Below are 24696 nucleotides of genomic sequence, written 5' to 3'. Positions count from 1 at the left end.
ACCATAGAGGCGGTGCCGAAGGCCAAGCCAGTCCTTTATTATGGTCCAAAACCAAGTCAATGGGCTCGACAATCATAGAACCAACCTCCCTCAAAGTGACGTGCGCCGGTCAGATCAAGGTCCGGCCCAAAAGTGTAAAAGTTGGCAATTAGTGATGGAAGAAATACAAAAGTGGAACGCGTTTTCAAAACGAAAACAAAGCGGGAAAACATTTTAAACTTACCCCTTGCGAGAAATGGTGGCACGATGGTGGTTAGAAGTGGGGAAGAAGACGTTGTAGAGGTTCGTCAAAGTAGTGGCTACGTTCGTCGGAGTAGAATGGTGGCACTGTGGTGGATGCTGGTTTCCAAGAGAGAGAGAGAGAAAGAGAAGAGAGAATGGAGGTTAGAGGCGTGGGGAAGAAGAAGAAGAGTGAAATGGGTTCACGATTTGAACCCTAACTAAAGGATATGGCCTCAGTTCAATTTTTAACTGAGGCATAAAAGCTTTTTGGCATCGGTTCAATTTCACCCGAGGTTAAATATCACCCTAGTGGCATTTTTGAAATACTGGCCAACTTTTTTACCTCGGTTCAACTTTTAACCAAGGTAGAAACTCCTTTTTGGCACTGGTTCAATTTCACCCGAGGCCAAATATCACCATAGTGGCATTTTGGAAATACTGGCCAACTTTTTGGCACCGATTTTCTTATAACTGAAGAAGAAAGATGTTTTCTGCTTCGGGTATATGCTAAATTGATGCATAAAACTTGGAAAAAATTGCAAAAATGCCACCACGCCATTTTGAAAAATTGATGCAATTTGGTCATTTTCTTTAAATTTATTGAAGAGGATTTTTGCCAAAATTGACAGTAGGATTATGTTAATTATACCAACAAAGTAAGTCATCTTTATTTACAACTTCAATTTTAATGAAAAAGCATTGATCCGTTTCGCACCAACAAAACAAGTCATCTTTATTTTCAACTTCAATTTTAAGGAAAAACATTGATTCTTTTTAAGAAATTTAATGAAAATGACCAACTTGCATCAGTTTTTTCAAAATTCAAAACCAAAATGAGACAAAAAAAACTAGAGAACCAACTTAATATTTTTTAACAAAAGTAATAACCAAAAGATTAATTAAAAAATATTTATTAAGATATTTTGATTTCCTTTCTTATTGTCTTGTTAGTTTTATACAAATTGTACTCATTTGTCACTTTCATATATTTTTTTTTTGTTTTTGTAGAAAAAAGGGAATTAGATATAAACTCATTATTTTTCTCTCATCTCTCCTATTTCTTTTTTGAAGAAAAATAAGTAACTCTCTTTTATCTTACTTGATAATGAAATATTAATTTAATAGTTAATTTTTTTTATATATCTAATGAATCTTTGGTATATTCATTTTTTATGAGCCTTTGATGATTTATGTGTTTTTTCATAACTGATCTTTAACTATGAGTTAACTATAATATATTTTTCCTTTAATAATTACGCCTCTCAATTCTTTGTTAGATTATTATAAACTATTTTTAATATTATTTTTTTAAAAAAAGTTAAATATGTTTTTTGTCCTTTAACTTTTAGTGAAAATTGAAATTGGTCCATTTTGGAAACCTTGAACCAATTTAGTCCCTCATATTTTGAAATGTGTGGATTTAGTTCTTTAAACCAAATTTTTTAAGTTTATTTGACGTTTGAAATGCGTTTCTCAACTAACGTTGAAGCAAAAATGTATCAAAAGTGTAAACAAACTAAAAATACTATAATGAAATGTGTTTCAAACGTCAAATAAACTTAATAAAATTTGATTAAAATGACTAAATCCATGCATTTAGAGAGTTGAGGGACTAAATTGGTTCAAGGTTTCCAAGAGGGACTAATTCAAATTTTCACTTAAAGTTGAAGGACCAAAAACATATAAAACTCTTAAAAAATAGGTATATTGATGAAGAATAAAAGAATATATTGATTATTTAAAAGTTATAAAAGTGAAGCTATTTGGGAAGATGGCAACAAGATAGATTATACTTCTTCACAACATTATACTAATGATCAAATTGTTCAGTTAAACCATTTTTTGAAACATTATACTAATGATCCAACAATCTAATGATCAAAGAATTATATAATTTTGGCCCCTCCAAAACTTTTGGTTAAGATCCGCCACTAAATGAATGTTAGCTATGATTATTTTTGTGTCTTTGGTTCCATGACATTTGTTTATGTTCCAAAGGATCAAAAATCCATATTAGATGCAAAGACAACATTGTATATATCTTTATTGGTTATGGTTAGATTGATTTTTTGGCTACATGTTGTATGATCCTATTGAGAAAAAGCTAGTAAAAAATCGTGATGTGTAGTTTATGGAAGACCAAATCATTGAATACATTAACAAGGTGGAGAAGACTACATCGAGAAAGATAGTAATCTCATTGATGGTATAGTTGCATGTTCACAATTTGCATAATGTTGAGACTGATGCTCAAAATGATGAGCAATGTTGATGATCAATAGGTTGGAAGAGGTTCTGATTGATGAAGCTCAAGACTAACATAATGTTACATGATGATGATCTTGGAGATACACCTAAATTACCATAGTCCCTACCAAACTAATAAAACCAAATTGCAAGTATCCTTTTGACGAGTATGTAACATTGATTGATGATGGAGAATATGAGTGTTTTGAAGAAGTGTTAGAAAATGAAGAAAACAATCATAATAGTGGAATGCAATGCAAGATGAGATGAAATCTTTGCATGGTACAATTGCCTAACAACAAAAGGGCATTATATGGAGCAAGAGGATTTTGAGGGTGAAGGTAGAAGTTAATTCTACATTTCTAAGGTAAATGTCATAAAAAGGTTGTTGATTTCAATGAGGCAAGACAAAAGTTTGAAGTTCGTTGTGAGATCGCTAAATTAATGGTCACTTCCACATCATTGTGAGAGAAAGATGTGTTATGAGATGTTTTTGTACCTTAAAAGTATTAGAGTTTTGCTATTTTCTATTGTTGTTACTCCTCGTGTACTTTTGCAAATTTAGGAGAGTCATTTCTCTAAATAGTTAAATAATTGTTGTTGTTTTGTTGGGTTTCTCCCATTAGATTCTATGCAGAAGTCTCATAACTAAAACATCACAAAGAATCATCCACTTAAATAAATATCAACAAAACATAAAATGACACTAATATAAAATTGCTTACAGTAATCAGACTGATAATCATGGTATGCTGTCATAAACTGAATCACCTGCAAGTGGTATAAAGCGCATAAGATAATATAAGTGACCATAAATAAATTAACAATTTGTCACTGCATTAGTTAACATTAGATGTACCATCTTTATATCCATCACTATATGAACTTAGACTTGAGAAACTCCAATGATCAAGACCCTAGTTAAAACAAAAGAATAATACAAGTTAATTTCAAGGATGATGCACATCAATACTTTTGTGAATGAATTGAATTATACTTTTCAAAGGAGAAAAGATGTTTAGTATTTTTTACGAAAATGATAAATTCAATTCTACATACCACTCTGTTAAAAGAAATCAAGAAGAAGGTTACATAGTAGCAGGCCCATATACTTCTAATTCTATCATTCTCTATCGAACGATGATTAAGACGTAAAAGTATGCGTACCTCTTCTTCAAGAGTTCTGTGCACAACAGTATTAAGATCACCTTCTTCTGGTGGTATCACCTCTTCTTCATGAGTTCTATGCACAGCAGAATTAAGATCAGTTTCCTCGAAGGGTATCGCATATTCTGCATTATACCACTGTGTGAAATGATCTATTTCGTTGAATGCACTGAAAGTTTTCATGGAGCTGCAGTTGATGACGTGGATTCTCTCCAAGGATGGAAAACTTAAAGTAAAATTGCCAGGGTAAAAGCACCTCAGTTCATCTAAGCTTTTAAGATACAAAACCTGCAACTTCTCAAATATTATTTCTTTATCCTCACACCATTCTTCTCCCTCCTTGGATACTATCTCTTCAATTGATTTACACCTTTTTATCACCATCTCTTTGAGTTCACGCAAACTTTTAGCTGTTGAGGATGTGAATAAATATGACAAGTTATCACAACTTTCAATTTTTAAATATGTCAGATTGGAGAGAAACACTTTGCTTGCAACCAAGTTTTTTAAACTTGAACAGCTAATGACTTCAAAGGTTTCTAGATTTCTTACAAAGGGTTCAGTCCAAGAGTTCTCGAACCCAATGGAAATCAATTCTCCAAGTGATTCAAACAGTAATCCTTTCAACTGTAAGGGAAGTCCACTGTAATCAACATTATTAGAACTTTGAGAGCAGAAAATCTCCTTCAAGGATCCACCGTACACTATAAGGTTCTCTACATTTGGTACCAATTGTAGAAATTCAAGAAATACACCGGACTCAGTAAGAAAGCACAGAGTAAGAATTTTTAACTTGTTAAAGTGATTTTCCTGAAATTCTCCATCCACAATCATCTTCAATTCATCTTCACCCACTGATAGACGCTGTAAGTTGGGTGTAATTAGCTACACATAGAAAACAATAACGAAGTAAAAGAAAGTTAGGATAGTCGTAGATTCAGCTCTCTATGAAATTGAAATTATGTGAACTTTCATGCTAAAAGAAGCCTATGTAATTGACTTGGAAAAAATGTCCAAACCTCAAATGTTGGTGTTGAATCATGAATGCAATATATACTATTACGCTTCAACTTCGGCAAATCCCATAGTGTGAGTGAGGTCACACTGGGGAACGTAAGCTTAAGATTTGTATGTTTTGGATGAGCTGGATTAACAATTTCAGCAGGATCTTCATTCCAAACAGTTTCCAGATTTGGCAGCTTCCATAAAACCAATTTCCTTAGAGGAGGAAAAGTAATTAATGCGGCTTGTGTCGTGCATTTGACATCAAATATGGTTTTGACAGAATAACAGTATTGAACTTCCAATGTTTTCAATCCAGGTAATAAAGGAAGCAAACTGAAGGGTAGGACATCTGATAAAAATTGGCATCCATCCACAACCAAGATGCTCAAGCCTCTGAAGCAGAAGTATGGGATCTGCAGTGAGACACGCCATATTTCGTGTAGGTCTGCCCTATCTCTGAACTCAAGGCTCTGTTGCCATCCATTCTTTCGAAATCACCACATGTAAACGAATAAATAAAAAAATATGAAATTAATCTCTAACAAGAGTTCAGATTTCTTTTTTTTAACAGTTTTTCCACAAATCACCAACTATAACTAATTTTTCAGAAATGTGGAGATCAATTTTAATAGTTTTTCTTTTCAAATCACACCTTTATCACAAAATTCTATATGGAGACTTTGAAAGCAAGGTAACGTTCGACTTAAATTTAAAATTCAATTTAATTTTCTTAAAATTGAAAGTTGTTTCCACTGTCAACTTTCAGTAAGAAAATATTACTTGCCTATGCAATATAAGCATTGATGTTATAAAAGAATCTCTCTAACTATTTTTTAATTTAATTTAATTTTGCGATTAATTGAATTCTATTACTTTTAAGACCATCATAAATTTTAATTTTTTTATTAGTTCTAAGAAGCGAATTTCTTTTTCTAGTTTAGGAATATAAATAAATAGGACAATGATACTTTAACCTACTTTTTTTGACCCACTTTTAACTCACCACTTCAATCACCATTAGATCATCACATCACATCACTAAAAAGAATAAAAAAAGATGATCTAATGGTGATTAAAGCAATGGGTTAAAAGTGGGTCAAAAAAAGTGGGTTAAAATATCATTTTCCAAATAAATAAGTTATTTTTAAATTCAAGTCAAGCTTGGCTGAGTGAGACTAAATTAATGGGCAAGGATTTACTTATTTTTCAATTGATTTTATTTTTCCATCACATTAAATTATGTCTTATTATTTCTTTACGAACTCTGTGGGGATGTATTTCTAATATTCAGTAAAACTGCTTTTTAGTAATTAGCAGAACTTTCTGAAACGTTATTAGAAGTAACATTATTAAAGGAAAATTATCTTTTTTACAAATTTGACAAAATTTCCATAAATAAAATTAAATAGATTTTTTTTTATTTTTTAGCTAAAATAAAATAATAAAGTAATATTTTTTCACCTAAATAAATAGTTTGTAAGAAAAAAACTTTATTTTATTTTGAACATTTAAAATATTGTTTCTTATTACCGTGTATCTATATTTTAGCTGTACTATCTTATTTCTATATATAAAAATAAAATATTTTAAATTTTAACATAAATATTATAACATATAGTATTTTAATTTTTAACTTTTCAAACTTTAATATTTTTTATAGTTTTATTAAATTTTTAATCAATGTTATTTTCAAATAAAAAATAAAGACCACAATTGTTATTTTATAGAATATTGTTTCATTCATTAAAAATAAGAAATATGTAAATATCTGTTTAAAAACTAGTAATCATCCGTGTTAGTTTATTAAAAATATAAAATTAAAATTTATTTTAAAAGTAGAGAAAATGTAAGTGTCATTTAAAATCACCTTTAGATAAATAAATACAATTGTTCAGTAAAAATAATAGCTTAACATTTATCAAAGTCTTGTTTAATAATTTTTATCCTCATTTTAGAAAATAAGAACATTTAACATACAGCTGATTACAATTAAAGACCTATTGGGACAAAATTTTCTTTACAAATTCTCACAAATAAAAATATATAAATTTCTACATAATTTAAAGTAACCAAGTACAAATGAAAAAAAAACATATAAAAAACATGTAAATTTAGCACATAACCTTATCAAAATAATTTATATATAAATTAATATTAAGTTATTTTACTATAAGAAAGTTGTCTAGGATCAGGAGTAAGACTCATAAACATAAATGACCTCTACTCGTAAAAAGTTGTTTCTTTCCTATGATTGGTAGTTAAAATAATCAACCATTTCCATCATGTTGAGGGAGGACAAGAATCACAAAAAATTAAGAAATGTTGAATAAAAAAGTATTAAACACATACCTTTCTCAGAAATTTCTTTCGCATGGTAAGGTGGAGATCAGTTTGCAATGGAATAGTCTCTGAGATATCAACTGTAACCTGTGATAACTTATCTGCTTCTAGCGTTCCTGTGCATAGGGTTATCATCTTGTCACATTCTGTTACTGACAGTTCCTGTAAGGACGGGAAACTTAAGCTCCCTCTATAGAACCTTCTCAGATTTGTTAAATATTCAATATTCAAACAATTAAGATGCGGAAATATTATCTTATCCTCGTCTGCTTCATCCGCCTCCATAAACAGTACTATCTCTTCAATTGATTCACACTGTTTTATCACCATTCTTTTGAGTTGAAGCAAACTTTTGGCTGTTAAGGATGTGAACAAATATGATAAGCTATTGCAACTTTCCACGTTCAAATATGTAAGATTGGAGAAAGCTACTTTGCAAGCTACCAAGGTTTCTAAACTTGAACATTTAATGACTTCAAAGGTTTCTAGAGTTCTGACAAAGGGATGAGTCCAAGAGTTATCTAACCCAATGGAAACCAACTCTTTAAGGGAATCCAATCGTAATTCTTTCAGTTGTGATAGAACTCCACTATATTCCACATTATAATTAGGATTTTGAGAGCAGAACATCTCCTTGAAGGAACCATCACGCACCACAAGCTTCTTTATATTGGGAACCTGTTCTATAATTTCATATCGAAATACATCCGACTGAAAATAGAGGGTAAGGACTTTTAAGTTGTAAAGGAGGCTTTTCTGAAACTCTCCGTATAAAATCATCTCCATTCCCTTTTCCCCCAGTGACAGGCACTGAAGTAACCAACAAAACAAAAGCAAAAGCTGGTTAGGACAATTAAAGACACAACTCCTTTTAATTCCAAATCATAATCAGTAACTATTTCAACCAAAAGAGGTGCAAATAGGTCAAGTTTAAAAAGAAAACAGTTTGGCACCAACCGAAAAAAAAAGTTGAAGAAGAAACACAATAGTAATAGAAGTTGTGAAATCTAATTAATTATATATTCAATTTGCAGACACCGATCCAGATTATGAAACAAGGAGAAAGTGCTAAAACAATAATACCTTTTCAGTTGCGACTCGATCCTCATTGTGTGATCCTAGATGCGTATAAACGTCAGATTTGAGTGAGCAGTAGTAGAAATACTTGAACCTGGGCAAACGTCGTAATTTCAATGATCTAACAGAAGGACAGGGAAACTTAACCTCCACATTTGTTCCTTTCATATCTGCAACAATTGTCATCAATTCCTTACAACGTTTCACAGTTAGCTTTTTAAGTTTCACAATACCTTTGGCTACTGAGGCCGGAAACACACTTGTAAGGCCCTTACATTTCTTAATATATACATTTTGTAATTGATGCATGGTTAGAATTTCATGAGGATCTTCATTCCAAACATTCTTCAGATTTTGCAGTTCCCATAAAACCATTTTCTTCAGAGGAAAAGTCACTATTTCTTGTGCACATTTTACATCAAATATGGCTTTAACGTAATGACAGTTTTGAACTCGCAATGTTTCCAATTTGGGTAGTGAAGGAAGTAGATGGAAGGGTAGCACTACATCAGATAAAAACTGGCAATTGTACACAATCAATGTGGTCAACTCACTGAAACACAAGTCGGGGATATACACCAAGTCATGCCATATCTTTTGTAGTTTTGGACTGCTTTCCAGATCAAGTTGCTCAAGCTCTGAAATCTGCAAATGCAAAAGAATAAATAAAAGTATAACATATTCACTAATTTTGTTAATAATTACTTTCTATAAAAAAAATTCAGTTGAGTATATTTAAAAGAATTTTTCTACCGAATTTACTTTTCTTGAATGACTTCAAAACCTTGCAACCATGTTAAAAATTGAGATTTGAGACCGTTCGTTTTGAGAGAATAGGTATAGTTTTTTTTAAACGTCACTTTATGAATATGAAAATATATAATTTATGATTATTTTTTATATTAAACGTCTTACATATTTTTTATATGAAAGTTAATTTTGGTTGAGTGTGTCCACCCGAACCCCAGTAAAAATAGAGCAAGACAATAAAAGTTATATATCCCTTGTCACATAGACATGAATCAAAGGATGACTTAGTAACATTTGACATCGTTAAAAAAATGTTCGATGTGATGATTGCTAGCAAATATAGAAGCAAATATAGAATCTACATCTTCCATCATATTGAAGTTCCGAGACAGAGTATTACAAGAAGAATCACAACAATGTGCAACAACAAAATATTAAACACATACCTCAGCGAGAAATGTCTTCCGCATAATAGTGTTGAGATCACTTTTTAATGGAAAAATAATCTCTTTGGAATCAATTGTAACATGAGACAACTTGTGTACTTCTAGCGTACCTGTACTTAAAGTTATCAGCTGGTGGCAATCTGTTACTGAAAATTCTTCTAAGGATGGGAAACTTAAGTTGCCTTGGTAGAATATTCTCAGATTTTCTAAATATTCAAAATTCAAACAATTGAGCTGTGGAAATATTATCTCATCCTCATTTGACGAGTCCTCCACCTCCTTAGACACTATCTCTTCAATTGATTCACACCATTTTATTTCCATTCTTTTGAGTTGACCTAAATTTTTGGCCGCTGAGGATGTAAACAAATATCGTAGGTTATTACAACCTTTTACGTTTAAATATGTCAAATTGGAAAAAGTGAGTTTGCATGCTGCAATGGAAATGAGATTTCCGAGGGACTCCAAGTGTAATACTTTCAGTTGTAATAGAAGTCCATTATAATCCACATTATTAGAACTTTCACAACAAAACATCTCCCTGAAGGAACCACCACACAGCAAAAGCTTCTCTATATTGGGCACCTGTTCTAGAATTTCATGTGGAAATACATCCCTCTCAAACCAGAGAGCAAGAACTTTTAAGTTGTATAAAAGATCTCTCTGAAATTCTCCACTTAAAATCATCTCCAGACCTTTTTCTCCCAGTGATAAGCACTGTAATAACCGTGCAAAAGCACAAGCAAAAACAGGTCATGGCAAATAGAGATCAAGCAATTTTGTATACAATGAAATAAATAACCTTTCATGAGGAAGTCGTAAGAGAGTAGAACAAACCTTTTCTACGTAGACTTCATTCTCAGTGGCAAAATTATCGCACTGCAGCGAGCTGTAGTAAAAATATTTGAACTTGGGCAAACCCCTCAGTAGCAATGACCATACAGGGGGACAGGGGAGCTCTTGCTTTGTTCCGCTTGGATCTGTATTATCCTCTGCAACAATAGTCATCAATCCCTCACAGTCTTTCACTTCTAGATGTTCAAGTTCCACAAAATCTTTGGCTACCGATGCCGGAAACAGGCTTGTAAGACATTTACAATTATCAACCAACACTTGTTTTAGATGGTGCATACTTAAAATTCTATGAGGATCTTCATTCCAAACATTCTCCAGATTCGGTAGCATGGATAAAGTCAGTTTCTTCAGGGAAAAAGGAAGGGTTTGTCCCACAGAAGTCACATCTCTGTTTTGTGTTGTACATTTAACATCGAAAATGGTTTTGACAAAATCACTGTTTCGAACTTCTAATGTTTCCAAATTAGTTAGGGAAATGAGTAAATTGAATGGTAGAAGTACATTTGATAAAAACTGACAACCATCCACCGTCAGAGATTCTAAGAGACCGAAGCAGGAGTTTGGGATGGGTCGTGAGCCAAGACATAACTCTTCTATATCTCTTTCACTCAAATTTGATATAATCTCCTGCAAAAGAAAATAGATTCATGAATTTCGTCATTTCGTTTTTCCATGTTTACGCTTCTCACGTTAATGAATAGCTAATCCCAAACTCTCTTATACATTTGATTATGTATGTATGTATGTATAAACTAATTTTAGTTGGAGGCAAAGTTGTGAAATTACCTCTTCTTTGGAGCAGCGGATAGAGTATTTGAAGCCTGGCAGTTGTTTTAGCGTCAATGAGGTGAGACGAGCAAACACAAACTGTGGTGTTGTTCCTTCTCCTTCTTCACCCTTTTCATCCTTCCAAAATATTTCTGCCAATTCCTCACACTCTGTTACCTCAAGCACCTCAAGTCTGGTAAGATCTTTGGCCACCGATGCTGGAAATAAACTTTTAAGACACTCACATCTTGAAACACGAACTTCCTTTAGCACTTTAAGGCCAATAATTCCCTTCGGATCCTTGTCCCATACATGCTCCAGTTTTGGTAGATTAAATAAATACAAACTTTTCAAACGGAATATTCCCGAAGGTTTTCTCACCCTGTTCTCATTGATATTAAATATGAACTGTGTTGCACTGCAACTCCGTATATCTAACTCTTCCAAATTCTCAAAGCAAGAAAGTAAATGAGATGGAATAACACGTAGTAGATTCACTTTGTATGCCGACAACCTTTTCAAAGAGCGAAAGCTACTTTGGTGCACCGAATGACTGTCATGCCATATTTGCTGTATAAATTCAGTATAACTGAAACGACCCAGAGCTAGTTGCTCAGTGTATGCGTAAGTGACCTGTAAAATCAGCCAAAAAGGAGGTGATATTATAATTTTCAATCATGCATCTCTATCTCTCAAAAGAATAAGAAAACATAACAATATGAGGAGAAATTGTATTAAATAAATGAAAAAATGAGTACGTACCTTATCATTGAAAACCTTCTGTATGGTGGCGTTCAAGTCACCTTCCCATTGCCATTTGGTTTTTTCATCTCCTTCCACACCAAACACATTCTTTAACTTTGGTGTTATTGATTTTCTTTCACTGAATCTCTCCATCTTTGGACATTCTCTTACAATCAATATTTCGAGTGATGGGAATTCAAATTCAAACTCCTTGGAACGACAAAAACTTGTCATGTTCTTTAGCCCCACAAGTCCTATAGAAATCAATTTGGGGAATACAATTTTCATCTCATTGACTTCTTCGCTTCCTTCATTACTAACTATTTGGTCCACGCCATCACAATCGATTACCTTCATGGTCTTGAGTTGAACCATGCTTTTAGCTGTGGAGGATGCCATTAAATTTCTTAATCCTTGACAGGACTTCAGTTCCAAATGTGTCAAGTAAGTCAATGATACAGAGGAAGGACCTAAATTCTTCAATTCGTCGCAATGTTCTAAGCTTAAAAACTCTAGCTTTCGTAGCACCGGAAGTTGTCCTAATCCTAGATCTTTTATCCCTAAAAATTGCATAACCAATTCCTTCAGCTCTAATACGATTCCCAATCCATTTTGTGGCACAGAGTTTGCACTTGCCACTAAATCTTCACCATAAGAGGAAAACAATTTTAGCTTTTGTAGATTCGGCATTGCATACGGAAATTGGTGGAGAAGATTTACACTTTTTACTGAAATCAAACTAAGTTCTTTTAGACGGTGCATTTGGAACTTGGGTAACAATTTTTGTGCTTGGTAGAAGTCAATTTCCATACACTCCAAGTTGGAGAATACCTAAATAATAAAAGAATATAAGTAAATACTATGTACAATGAAGTAAATTTTGTTTTTGTTTTCACTTCACTTATCTGTGTGTATCTTTTTATTATCTGCCAAACATATCATAATTTACCAAATATCTTTTTATCAAAGATGAAGGATAACATACCTCTTGAGCTGAAAAAACAAAATTTTCCTCTTCATTTGTTTTACTGGTTTCTTTGATAAATTTGTTCACATAGTTGTCTATGCTAAACTCCTTCAACTTTGGACACTTTATAGGACGTCTCCCCTTGTAGAAATGTTTGATGTTTCGTAGCCAATATAATCTCATATATGTTAGTTCAGGAAACACTAATGGATCTTTGTCATCTTCTGATGCATCTTCACTTGCAATAATTTCTACCATATTCTCACAATACAATGCTGACATGCGTTCAAGCTTAGGAACATCGTTGGCAATAGAAGCTGGAAACAAATTCCTAAGTTCACCACAACTATATACTTCTATGGTCCGCAACTTTTTGAAGTTAAGAATTCCATCTGGATCTATACTCCACAATTGTTTCAACTTTGGTAGGTCGTTAAGAAGAATTACTTGCAAACTTGTGTCTATCCCTCCAGATGCATCTATTTCTTGAGAATCATTGATTTCAAAAGTCACTTCCACCGACTCACATCTAGAAACTCTCAAGTTCTCCAAACTTTCAAACCATCCTTCCATGTGACTTGGAAAAATCTTGTCAAGTTTATTGCATTCTTCAATGGTCACAGAAATGAGACTAGAAAAAGAATCCACACTCGCGTTGGTTTGCCACACATCTGTTAATGCATTCATTTTGGTAAGGTGAATTTCCTCTAACTTTGGGAAAACACAAACCTACATTTTGACAAAAATAAATTATTGGTTACATATAGAAGCTGAACAAAAATACACAAGGTAGACTGTGATCAAGAACCATAAAAGTAATGTTGAGTCAACTACTAAGATTACTTGTTTGCATTAATACACACCTTTTCTAGAATGTTTCCTTTCGTCTCAATAATCTTCTCCATAATTGCACACTCAATTATGACGAGGCTCTTTAGCTTCTTCAAACTGTGAGCCACAGATAATGAACATAGATATGTCAATTTATCACATTCTTTCACAACTAATTTTATCAAGTTTTGAAAGCAAAAGCTTGACGAGGGTTGGTCACTCCATATCTTATGAATGTTGAGTGCAGATAAATTCAAGCTCTCTAAGTTTGGAATTTCAACCTGCAAATGCACAACATAATTAATATATTTACAAAACCAAAAAAAGTATTTAAAATTATAGGAAATATTATACCAGTTCACCAAAAACAGTAGGTGTCTTGACACTTTGTTCATCTTCACTGGTAATTTCTCTATTACCATAACTTGTAGTTTGAGGCTCTGCCGGATGTGGTGAGCAAGACGTCTTCACTTCGGTATAAAAAGATGTAAATGATGGTAACGATTGGAGTGTCAAAGTGTGCAACTTAAGAAACTCAACCTTACCATAATCCATTGGTATTTGAAGAATCTCCTTTAAAGATCCACATTCACAAACCTCAATTATTTCTACACTAGCACGAAATTGATCCATGAAATTACATTCAGAAATCTCACATATTTTCCCACTAGTAGAAAATTTAAAATTGTATACGGAGTAGAGATTCTTCAATTGATAACACATCTTGACGTTAATGGCTTTCAATTTAGCGAATGACGCAACTGTAATAGGACCATAAGATATCATCTCTAAGTTCCCCAGACCGTAGAGGCATAGAGATTCCAAATTTGGAAAAACATCCGCACTATTAAAGAATTTTGATGAACTAACACATTTGATGTGATTGTTATTTATGATGGATAAGTGCTTTAGATCTGGAAATCCATCTATATTCAAATCACTAACAACATTTTGAACACCATTGACTTTTCCCAACAACAAACTTTGTACTGTTTTAAACAATGATTTTATGTCTTCCTGGGAGTGAATGTTAGTGTTATCATGCAATTGCAATGCCAAAACTCTGAATGTTTCATACTTATCAGGCATGATAAAGTCTCCAAACATTTCCAAGTCTCCAATCACAATTTTGTAATCTTTTAACTTGTCAAAGAACAAGTGATTGGGCAAAACTGTAGCACATGGGATGCTTAAGTCCACCACTTTCAACTCACACAAATTCTTTAGCTCAGAAAAAAATAATTTTTGATATTGGCTTGTCTCTCCTTCTGCCAACATTTTGATCAAGCTCTTTCTTATATACAGCTCTTCTAAATGTTTCAAACTTGATAGAAGATTAAGTGGAATATTAGTCTCTATGGAACAATCACTGATGTCTAGCAGTTGTAACTTATCCAAGCACCCTAACTCAATTGGAAAATTTTGAAGTTGAGATCCAGAGAAGCTGAGAATTCTTAATTTTTTCAGCTCTCCAATAGATAAGTTGTCATCTACATAGCATCGCTCCAAACAAAGCATTCTAAGCTTTAATAGGCATTTAATTGAAGATGGTAGTCTTGATAGACGAAAACCTGTCAATATTAGAACTTTGAGATCTTTCATTCCTTCAAAGAAATTCTCAGGTATTATTAAGGATGTATCTTTAGTTTCTATTTGGAAAAATTTAAGTTGAGGAGAGTTTATGACTTCAGGAAGCCCATCAATGATATCACAATTACATATAGAAATTGAAGTGCAACTCTCAAATTCAGGCCAATCGTCTAGTTTGGCATTTCGTAGAGTAAAAACATTTCTATCCTTGCTGGCTATGGACAAAGCAGCATCTCGAACCATGTCATGCATATTGAAATGATTATTAGAACTTCCATCCAACAACAAGCCTGAGTCTTTTAGCTTTTGAATTGATGTTTTAATTCTATCCCGAGCTTCCCAGAGTGAAGAGACACCTTCAAGTAAACCCAAACCAAAACAATACCTCACTAAGTCCATAACTAGTGGCTGATGACCCATTTGAGCACAAAGTAAGAAAATTGACTTGATTTCTTCATTTTCTAGATGGTCATAACTCATCTTCACTGAAATATCCATAGATATCTGCACTCCCACCAATTCTTGCTTTTTAAGTTTTTCTAGTGTAGCTTCCCATACTGACTCGCTCTTACTTTTGAGTGCCCTTGCAACTGTAACTATTGCCATGGGTAATCCTGCACAATACTTCTTCACAATTTCTTGTTTAGAATCAGATATTTCATTATGTATTCCAACCAACTTTTGGAACAACATCAAAGCATCCTTGTCATCTAATTCTTTTACACAAAAAGTCGACTTTACATCCATTTCATCACACAATACTTTTTTGTCACGTGAAGTTAGTAAAATTTTGCACCCCTTGACCCCACCAAGGATTTTTTCTTTTTTTAACACTTTACGATTGGGATCCTTGTTATTATCGTCTTTTTCCAACACTTTATCATTACTTAAATCATCGTCATCATCATCATCAAGTGGAACCCCTAACTTGCTTAGGTCTAATTTGTCCCAAAGGTCATCCAAGATTAAAAGGGTGCTCCCTTTTTTTATCTTTAACCTCCTTCGTAGACAATCAGCTCTCACATTTTCACCTTCCCCTTCAAGTCTTAATCCTAACACGTAGGCAATTTCTTCTTGGATTTTCTGTACATTCGGATTGACTGTTATTTCAACCTTAACCACCACGTCAAACAACTTCTCGTCTTTAGCTTTCCTTGCAATTTCTTTGACTAAAGTGCTCTTACCCACACCCCCTGGCCCATACAATCCAATCATTCTAACACTCGAATCTTCAAGTTGTCTCATTACTTTTTCCATTGTAGATTTTGTAGAACCAAATTCAACAAAGCCATAATTATATAGTGTGGCATCATTAGATGTTATATTTTGCCTATAGGAAACTTCATCAAACTCAGGGGACTCATCAATTAATTTTTTAACATCCACTTCCATCTTCTTTGCTTTTCTTCCTAACTTGTGTCTATTCCACAAGTATGGAAAAACATAACAATTAGGCGATCGGGCCCTTTTGTGGCCATCGTCATTCTCAAACTCATCGATTACGGTCTCAATTTCACTCACTTTTCGAACCCATTCCGTAACCTTACCTTCAATGTTGTTTAAATTTTTCTCAGCCTCATCACGTTGATGATTTATCCTCTCTTTTTCAAATCCAAGATCCTTAGCACTATCATTTAGTTCAAGGACATTTTGCTTGTAATTGATAATGTAAGTCACATGTCGAACACCATGTTTCCATACAATATCAATCGCTCCTTCAGCAGCTTTGCCAAAAGGCCCCAAACAATCCATCCTTGGAACCTGATTATCTAGCAAAAAAGTTGGCTACATCTCTTTCCCAACAAAACGTCAAGTAGAAACTTATTAGTCTAGGTCAATAAAAAATTTAATCAATAAAAATGATCATAAGTACACATGAAAAAATCAAATCATTATTTTGTTAAAATTTATAAATGCATGGTGATTATGTTAAATAATATATTACAAAGTCATTTTAAACTTATAATAAGTATCCAAAATCATTTATAATTATTATTTTTATTTTTCTATGAGATAAATAGCATAAAATATTCTTTCCTACAAAACTATTTACTTTTTTAAGTATTTTTTTTAAAAGTTACTTTTTCTACAACAAAAAGTTATTTACAGACTTACAAATATAACTAACGTAATTAATATGATAGGAACCTATGCAAATAATAACTCCCGTTTGAATGCAACTAATTATATTTTTTTGGTTCAATACACTCTATTTGTTAATTATCCACGGTTTTATTACCATGAAGTTATGATTTGAAATTCAATCTAAGTCCATATTCAAATTATATTACTTACCATATCTAATGGCTAGAAATATTTGATTTTAAATATTTAATGGTGTAAGAAGGATATTAAATACATTACTAGAAATTGATAGAATATTAAATATATTACGAAGCTAATTAGAAGTTAATAGAAGATTCTAAAAATATTTTTTTAATTATTTTAGAGTTCTATATATAAAGACTAATGTAGTGTTTCAAATCAATCAATTGAACATCAATCTTCTGGCTTTTTTATTAATTATTTCTAGTTTTAATAATTCTAAAACTTCACATTTCCTGGTTTTTTCTCTTTCCTCTCCTTTCTTAATTTATTTAAAATTTGTATGATAATATTTGTATTTTATGTTGAACCTTAATTTTCCATTTGAGAAAAAAATTTGAATTGTATATTTATTTAACATTAAAATAAGAGAAGACATTATTGATAATGAATATATTGAATCTTCAATTGTTCGATTCAATTGTCTTATGGGAGGAGTATAAAAGGACATGTATGTCCTAATGGTTGTCTATTATTTAGGAAAACAAATTGAATGGTTGAAAAAATGTCTTAAGTGTGACTTATCATGATACAAGTAGAATGACAACAATAAAGATACACTACTAAAAAAACTCATATTTCATGCGAATTTTATTTTGAAAATATTGTCGTAGGAAATACATACAAATTTTGTTGTGAAAAAAAGTTTGCAAGAAATTGCTACCAATTTTCTTACAAAATATTTTGTATGAAACACTTTTCGTAACAAATTTTGTAGAAAAAACTTGCAAATTTTATAATTTTTTAGGAAATGATTATCCATGAAGGAATTACCTGCCAATTAAAATTCTTAGAAAAAATGACATAAGAAAGTATTTTCTTGCAAATTTTCTTAACAAATTTACAAGAAAAATCCCATGTAATATGAAAATTTCTAATAGTGATAGTAAATTTAGATGACAAAAACAAGTCCTCTATGAAGGTTTTTCGGTGCCTTCTAATCCTTCCAAGGCTTAAGCGTTTGTTTACAAATCCAAAGACACCAAAACCTTAGTTTAGTTATAAATGGAGCAAATTTATTTGGTAATTTAAGTGTCAACCACAATTGCTGGCTTGTTTTATTTGTTGTCTATAGCTTACACTTAGATTGTCCATGAAAAGAAAGTACATAATGTTGTTTATGATCCGTGGTTGACCAATAATTATGGGGGAGCCAAATTAATATATTCAAAATTTTAAAGTTCTATTTGATATGAACATCATTTTAGATACGCTCTTCTAAGTTCATCCTTTTTACTTATTGGATATTCTCATATTTGAATATGTTTTCCGTTATAATAATGTTCTAAAGAATTAATATCAAACTATCATCACATGTAATTTTTTTAACCTTAAGAAATGACTCCTCCAATTGAACAATTGGATTATAAGTACGATATTCTAGTTTGTGTAAAGAGTTTGAATTTGTTTTCATTTTCATCTTCGTGGTTATTTTCCTTTTATTATTTTAAAAAAATAAATATAAATTCTTTTACTCTTCATCAATTGACCTATTTTCTTTTAAGTTTGAAATCCAAAAATAGTTTATCATGACAAATTGAGACAATGAAAAATTTGATGACCAAAATGAAATTTCATGACAAATAGAGGGACCAAAAGACTAATTTAACCTTTAATATTTATTAACATTAAACGTTATGCTTCATAAAATCAAGACTTAATTATATTTTAAATGTCACTTACTCATTGCTTAATTGACCATATGTCATCTTATTATTTTAAAATTTTATAATATAATTTATAACTTTATAATTATTTGATTTAATATTTTTATAATTTAATAATTTTTATATTTTAATTCAAAATTATATAAAATTATGATTTTATAAAATATAAAATTATGATATATTTTTAATTTTTATTCAAATAATAAAATTTTAGTTTATTAATCATACAATTTTGAATTAAACTAATAAAAATATATAATTATAAATTTATAAAATTGAAAAAATCATAAATTATAAAATTATAAAATTATAAATTACAACATTTTAAAATAATAAAATAATAAAATGATATAGGTGACAAGTCAGCAAAATGACATGGAAAGATAATAATTACGTCAGCTCTCAGAGCAACATCATCCCATTAAGAAAAAAAGTTAACATCAGATACTTAATTAGTACTCAATGGATCACAAAAATTTCTCACGACTCAATTGAAAGTTATCAAGTTTATCAAGAACCTAAAACATAATTAAGCCAAAAAAATAAAAAATACATAATTTAATTTTTATTCATTTTTAATATATACTTTTAATTTAAATTTTTATAAAAATATTAAAAATTCAATATACAAATTTTAAAAAATTAAAAAAAAAATTGGGGGGTCATGGCCCTCCTGTTTATAAAAGCTCTGCCACTGTTTATGATGATCTCAGCTCCAAGAAAACTAGGAATGATATAGATGTTCATTTATGTCCACTAGTTGAAGATTTAAAGTTGTTGTTGATGAAGGGTGATAATTGACATTATCATATTTTTTATTATTATGTTTATTTTTATCTTTTATTGCTATTTTAATTATTATATTTTTAAATAATTAAGGGTTTATTAAATAATTTTAAAAGAGATAAATATTTAATCTTTTATTAGATAATTAATATTTTATTAAATAACTTTACAAAAGGTAAACATTTTATCTTTTATTAGATAATAAATATTTTATTTGATAATTTTTGGAAAGATAAGTATTTGGATTTTATTTGTGAAATATTGTGTAGATTAGTTAAAATCCCATAAGAGTGAAGAATATATCAAGGATTATCATTTGGTTACATTTCATTCAAGTACATCACGAAGTTAGGTATTTAAACATCTTTTCACAAGGGTTTCATCATCTTCCATATTTTCACAGCTAGAAATTTCTTTGGGTGTTGGAAGGAGGCTCTTAAATGTTTTCTAGGCTACTTGGAAGCTCTCATTTCTTCTCCTTAGGTTTTCATCTTCATCTATGGAGGTTTTGTCCCTTTTAGGTTGAGAAGGAAGATGAGTCACAAAATTGGAGATGAAGAATAGCGAATGAGAGGTGTCATTGGGGTGTGGACAACTACCAAGAACCTCGGGAGAGGCCTTGAATTTGATCTATGGCTTCAATTTCTTATGTACTCTTCAAATTTTATAAACTTTGGGTTCTCAACCATGGAGAGCTAAACCTATTTCTTGATATTAAATGTAATAAATTAATCTCTTGGATATTTTTGTGAGGTTAATACATATGATTTTGTAACACAATGTTAGTATTTGATTTCTATGCTTAATGCTTGTTGTGACTTGAACAACCATAACTTAATTGTGATTCTTGAGGTATTGGAAAATGTCTCTTAAACCTAGAATTAAAATTAAGTACCTAATGAAAATTGTATCTATGGAGAAAAATTTATTCATTAGTAATCTTAAGATTCTTGAACTTAATACATGATTTCACTTCTTGATGATCCAAGGAAGACTTTGGTGAGTTAACATAGGCCCAAAGTCTCTAGGGATAGGATTTAAGTATGTGTGAGTTTATTTTAACATGAAATCGGAATTGTGATGTTTGTAAATGCATGAGAATCTACTAAAAACAAATCTAGTATTCACACTTTTTGGCACTTTAGAGAAAGAGAGGTAGTATAATGGTAGGGCATATATCACTGATTTTATTAAACAAACCCGACCAGCCATGGATATTACTTTGCCTTTCCAACTTGATAGCCTGCTTTTGACTTTAACAACCACAGGCTACCAAAAATGCTTATTCCTTGGGTTTCCACCAATTGACATTCTGAGATACACAAATGGGATTTTCATATGTTTGCAGTTTATGATGTTGGAGAAATCTCTTAACATTGTTGCATCCATACCCAACCCCCTAATTTTGGTTTTGAAGAAATTTACTCTAACCCCGATACCATTTCAAAACTTCTTAATATAGCCTTTATGACCCTTGCATTTTGAACTTTTACATCCCACACAAAGAGAGCATCATCTACAAACAATAATAACCCTTCTTTGGTTCCGTTAGAACCTACTTTTACACCATAGTACAAGTCTTTCTTAACAGCTTGTCTAATAGCCCTGCTAGGCCTTCTGCTACTAGAAGGAATAGGAAAGGTTCCATAGGATCCCCTTACCTAAGCCCCTTGTAGGGACGAACTCCTTGGTAGGGCTTCCATTAACCAGTATCAATATAAACGATGATTTCAAGCATTCTTTAATCCACCGAACCCACCTAGCACAAAACCCCAATCTAGATATCATGTAATATAGAAAATCCCAACTTACTAAGTCATAGGCTTTTTCATAATCTACCTTAACTTGCTAGCCTCTTCTTTTTAAGCTTGCATTCTTCCACAACCTCGTTGGCTACCATGATACTATTCATGAGTCCTCTTCCTTTAATAAATGCTAATTGAGAGCAATATATAATTGTAGGTAACACACTTTTAAAAGTATGAAAGTATTTAAAGTTTATGTCCCATTATTCAAGCCATTTTACCCTTGCCTTTTTGGTTTAGCAATAAACTTTCCTTTTCTAAAAGTAGTTTTATCTCACTTGAACAACTTGTTGGACTTGTTAGACCTATTTTTGACCTCCCAATAAAACTTTCTTAGCTTGTGCTATTATATTTTTAAGTTTTCATGTTTTGAAGTTGAAACTTACTTAAGTTGTTTTCCACGTGTCAATAACATCATCACAAATAAAGTCCTTAGATAAAGAAATTATGTTTAGTTACTAACAATCCTATACCTAGATTATAAGAGATTGTTGGCACCATAACGACAAATCCAGCGAAGATTTTATGGGATGCTTCTGTATTTGGTAATGGCGATGAAATGTTGTTTTACATATACACATGTTAGATATATTAGAATTTGCAGTAGGGGACCGAATATTTTGGTTATATGATGCATGTTTATGAATAAATATAGACGACAATCTAAATCATCATCAACAATCATATTTTTAGACGATGATAATCATAAAATGATTTCTTATGGTCGATTAAATTTTCAAATAACTATCATCTAAACTATTTATTTTGTATCTTCCGTAACTAAATTGTACACTAACCGAAACTTATTATTTCAGCAATGGATCCATTGAAAGACCTAATATGGACGAGGCAATTTAATAGAGTAATTCATTTATTTAGAGGATTTGAAATTCTTTGAAATAAAATGACTTGACTAGATGAGAAAATTACAAATAAATTGAAATTGAGGAATTTCAAGAAGGTATTTCAAATAACAAAAATATAAAAATTTGAAATTCACTCAAAAGAGGAGGAAATTGAAATTCCACTTCTTTCACTCCACTCACGAATGTTGGGCTGAGTCGATCTGGAGCAAAGTTTGAGCCGAAGGTTGAGTCGTGTTGGCCCAGGCTAAAGTTGAGCCGAGTCGGCCTGAGTCAAAGTTCAAACCGAAACGGCCCAATTCAAAGGTCAAATTGAGTTAGTCTAGGTCAAAGGTCGAGCCATGTCAACAAATCCAAGTCGATGGCAATCCGAGTTGGCCTAGACTGAAGATTAAGCAAAGTCGGCCTAGGCCAAAGGTCGAGTCGAGTCGGCCTGATCAAATCGAGCCGAGTTAACCTAGGTCGAAGGTCGTGTGGTGTCATGCACGAGGTGAGGGTTTAGCTAAGTTGGCTTGTGCCAAAGGCCGAGCCGAGTCACCACATGCTGAAGGTCAAACCTAATGAGCCCAAGTTGAATCTTCGTGAGTTGACACGAACCAAAAATCGAGACGAGTCATCCCAAATTGAAAGTCTAGCTAACTCAACTCAGACTCAATGATAGATTTGATTTTGCCTTAAAATAAAAATTAAATTGCTTTATCCAAAAAAAAAATTGAAATTTAAGATATTTAAATTATTCCATCCAAATAAACTACTTAAAATATGAAGGAAATTCAATAAGTAATTCAAATACTATCTAAATAAACTACTTAAAAAAAATAAAGAAATTCAATAAAGAAATTCAATAAGGAAATTCAATAAATAATTCAAATAAGTAATTCAAATACCATCTATTTTAATTTCTTGAAATTTTTAAAATTCCTCGTGAAAACATAAGGTAAAGTAACTCGTAACCTAAGGCATTGTTAAGGATCTTACCTTGAATGTGAGACAACCTAAGAATAAGAAATCTCCTATTCATAACCATCAAGCGCTCCCTTTGCCATTTCTTTTCTCCTTTTCCGTTCTCTTTCCCTTTCTGAATATTCCCCTCGTTGAAGAACTGCCGCTGCTGCTGTGTAAAACTTCAAATTATTATTGTTTGTTAACTTCATAATATTTGTATATACGTAATATCCATCTTTGTATGAGTCAAATTTCTTAAAAAAACGAACTAAAAAGATTAGCCGATACACAGATTGATAGACTGATATTTATATGAGCTACGAAACACACCTGTTATTGGAAATGGATAACCTTAATTAAGTTGTGATTCGCATTTACTTGCCATTGTTCCCAAGCGTAACACCGAGCAACACTGTAAGAGAATACCGAGAGCATATGAGAAAGAGGAGAGTACTAACAGAAATGATTCCCACCAGCGCTCTCGATTGAGTTAAAGGATATATATTTCACACACTTTTGTTTGAGAAAGTTTCACTCATGTGTAATGCAGCTCAGAGAATGACTTTCAGCGGCTGAGAGAATAACTTTCAGGTTATAATAAAACATACATCCCTTAAAGATTAGCTGGATATCTATTCATTAATTATTTTCCCCTTGTGGTGTTCACGTGCTACTGTCTGGTAACTGTCAACCAAGAATGATTAAATTTTGGGTTAATAAAAAAATATGTTTTCTTACTTAAACATTGTTAGATCTATCATGGTCCTGTATTCAGTTTATTTTATTATTTTTTACATGGCTACTTTGAACGACTTCTGCTGAAGTCCTTTTAAATATTGTTTCATCAGGCAACGTTCCACCTACTTAATAAAGTAATCAACGATTAAATGTCCAATTTATTCTAGGATGGTTGTTACAGTAAGAAATATACCACACCAAGGTATCTCATTATAACATCATAAATAGTAGAAAATAGCATTCCAATAGTGTAAAAGATACATCAATAATTACAAAGTATTTTACTCCTAGTGCATATGCATAATCGCCAATTCTGCAATTAGGATATAGCCATCACAGTCGTACTTTAGAACCATGTAACTAACTAATTAATCCTAATTACAGAGGCTTACTGGAAACAAGAGAAATATTATCTGAATGAGAAAGGTTAGAAAGATATTTTACAGCACATTCTTTTTAGTGTCTGAATTTTATGAAAAATTATAAATACGTGGAAGTAAACAACTGCTGTTCTATTATTTTGGTCAAAAAGAAATTTGGAAGATCACTACGAACAAA

The 24696-nt window shown here is 31.8% G+C and overlaps 1 protein-coding gene across 4 annotated transcripts in view; it reads right to left on the bottom strand.

Moving 5' to 3' along the window:
- Positions 1-23973, bottom strand: part of LOC114167022 — a 30725-nt gene extending 6752 nt beyond the window's left edge. For 2 of the 4 annotated variants that reach the window (XM_028051925.1, XM_028051928.1), the window contains exons 1-15: positions 23731-23973; positions 23434-23566; positions 13774-16770; positions 13452-13700; positions 12607-13317; positions 11640-12452; positions 10896-11510; positions 10092-10736; positions 9255-9971; positions 8065-8703; positions 6991-7791; positions 4656-5126; positions 3637-4521; positions 3329-3386; positions 3195-3240 (exon numbers count right to left, since the gene is read on the bottom strand). In XM_028051925.1, the coding sequence (XP_027907726.1) occupies positions 3212-3240; positions 3329-3386; positions 3637-4521; positions 4656-5126; positions 6991-7791; positions 8065-8703; positions 9255-9971; positions 10092-10736; positions 10896-11510; positions 11640-12452; positions 12607-13317; positions 13452-13700; positions 13774-16761 (9621 nt within the window). In that variant the 5' untranslated portion in view covers positions 16762-16770; positions 23434-23566; positions 23731-23973 and the 3' untranslated portion in view covers positions 3195-3211. Of the gene's footprint in view, positions 1-3194; positions 3241-3328; positions 3387-3636; positions 4522-4655; positions 5127-6990; positions 7792-8064; positions 8704-9254; positions 9972-10091; positions 10737-10895; positions 11511-11639; positions 12453-12606; positions 13318-13451; positions 13701-13773; positions 16771-23433; positions 23580-23730 lie in introns of all 4 variants that reach the window. The other 2 variants (XM_028051926.1, XM_028051927.1) reach the window with 2 other exon arrangements.
- Between the last annotated feature and the right edge of the window lie 723 nt (positions 23974-24696).

Source organism: Vigna unguiculata, chromosome 10 (genome assembly GCF_004118075.2).
Source record: "Vigna unguiculata cultivar IT97K-499-35 chromosome 10, ASM411807v1, whole genome shotgun sequence".
NCBI classification, from domain to species: Eukaryota; Viridiplantae; Streptophyta; class Magnoliopsida; order Fabales; family Fabaceae; genus Vigna; species Vigna unguiculata.
This window is presented reverse-complemented; position numbering and strand designations above follow the sequence as displayed.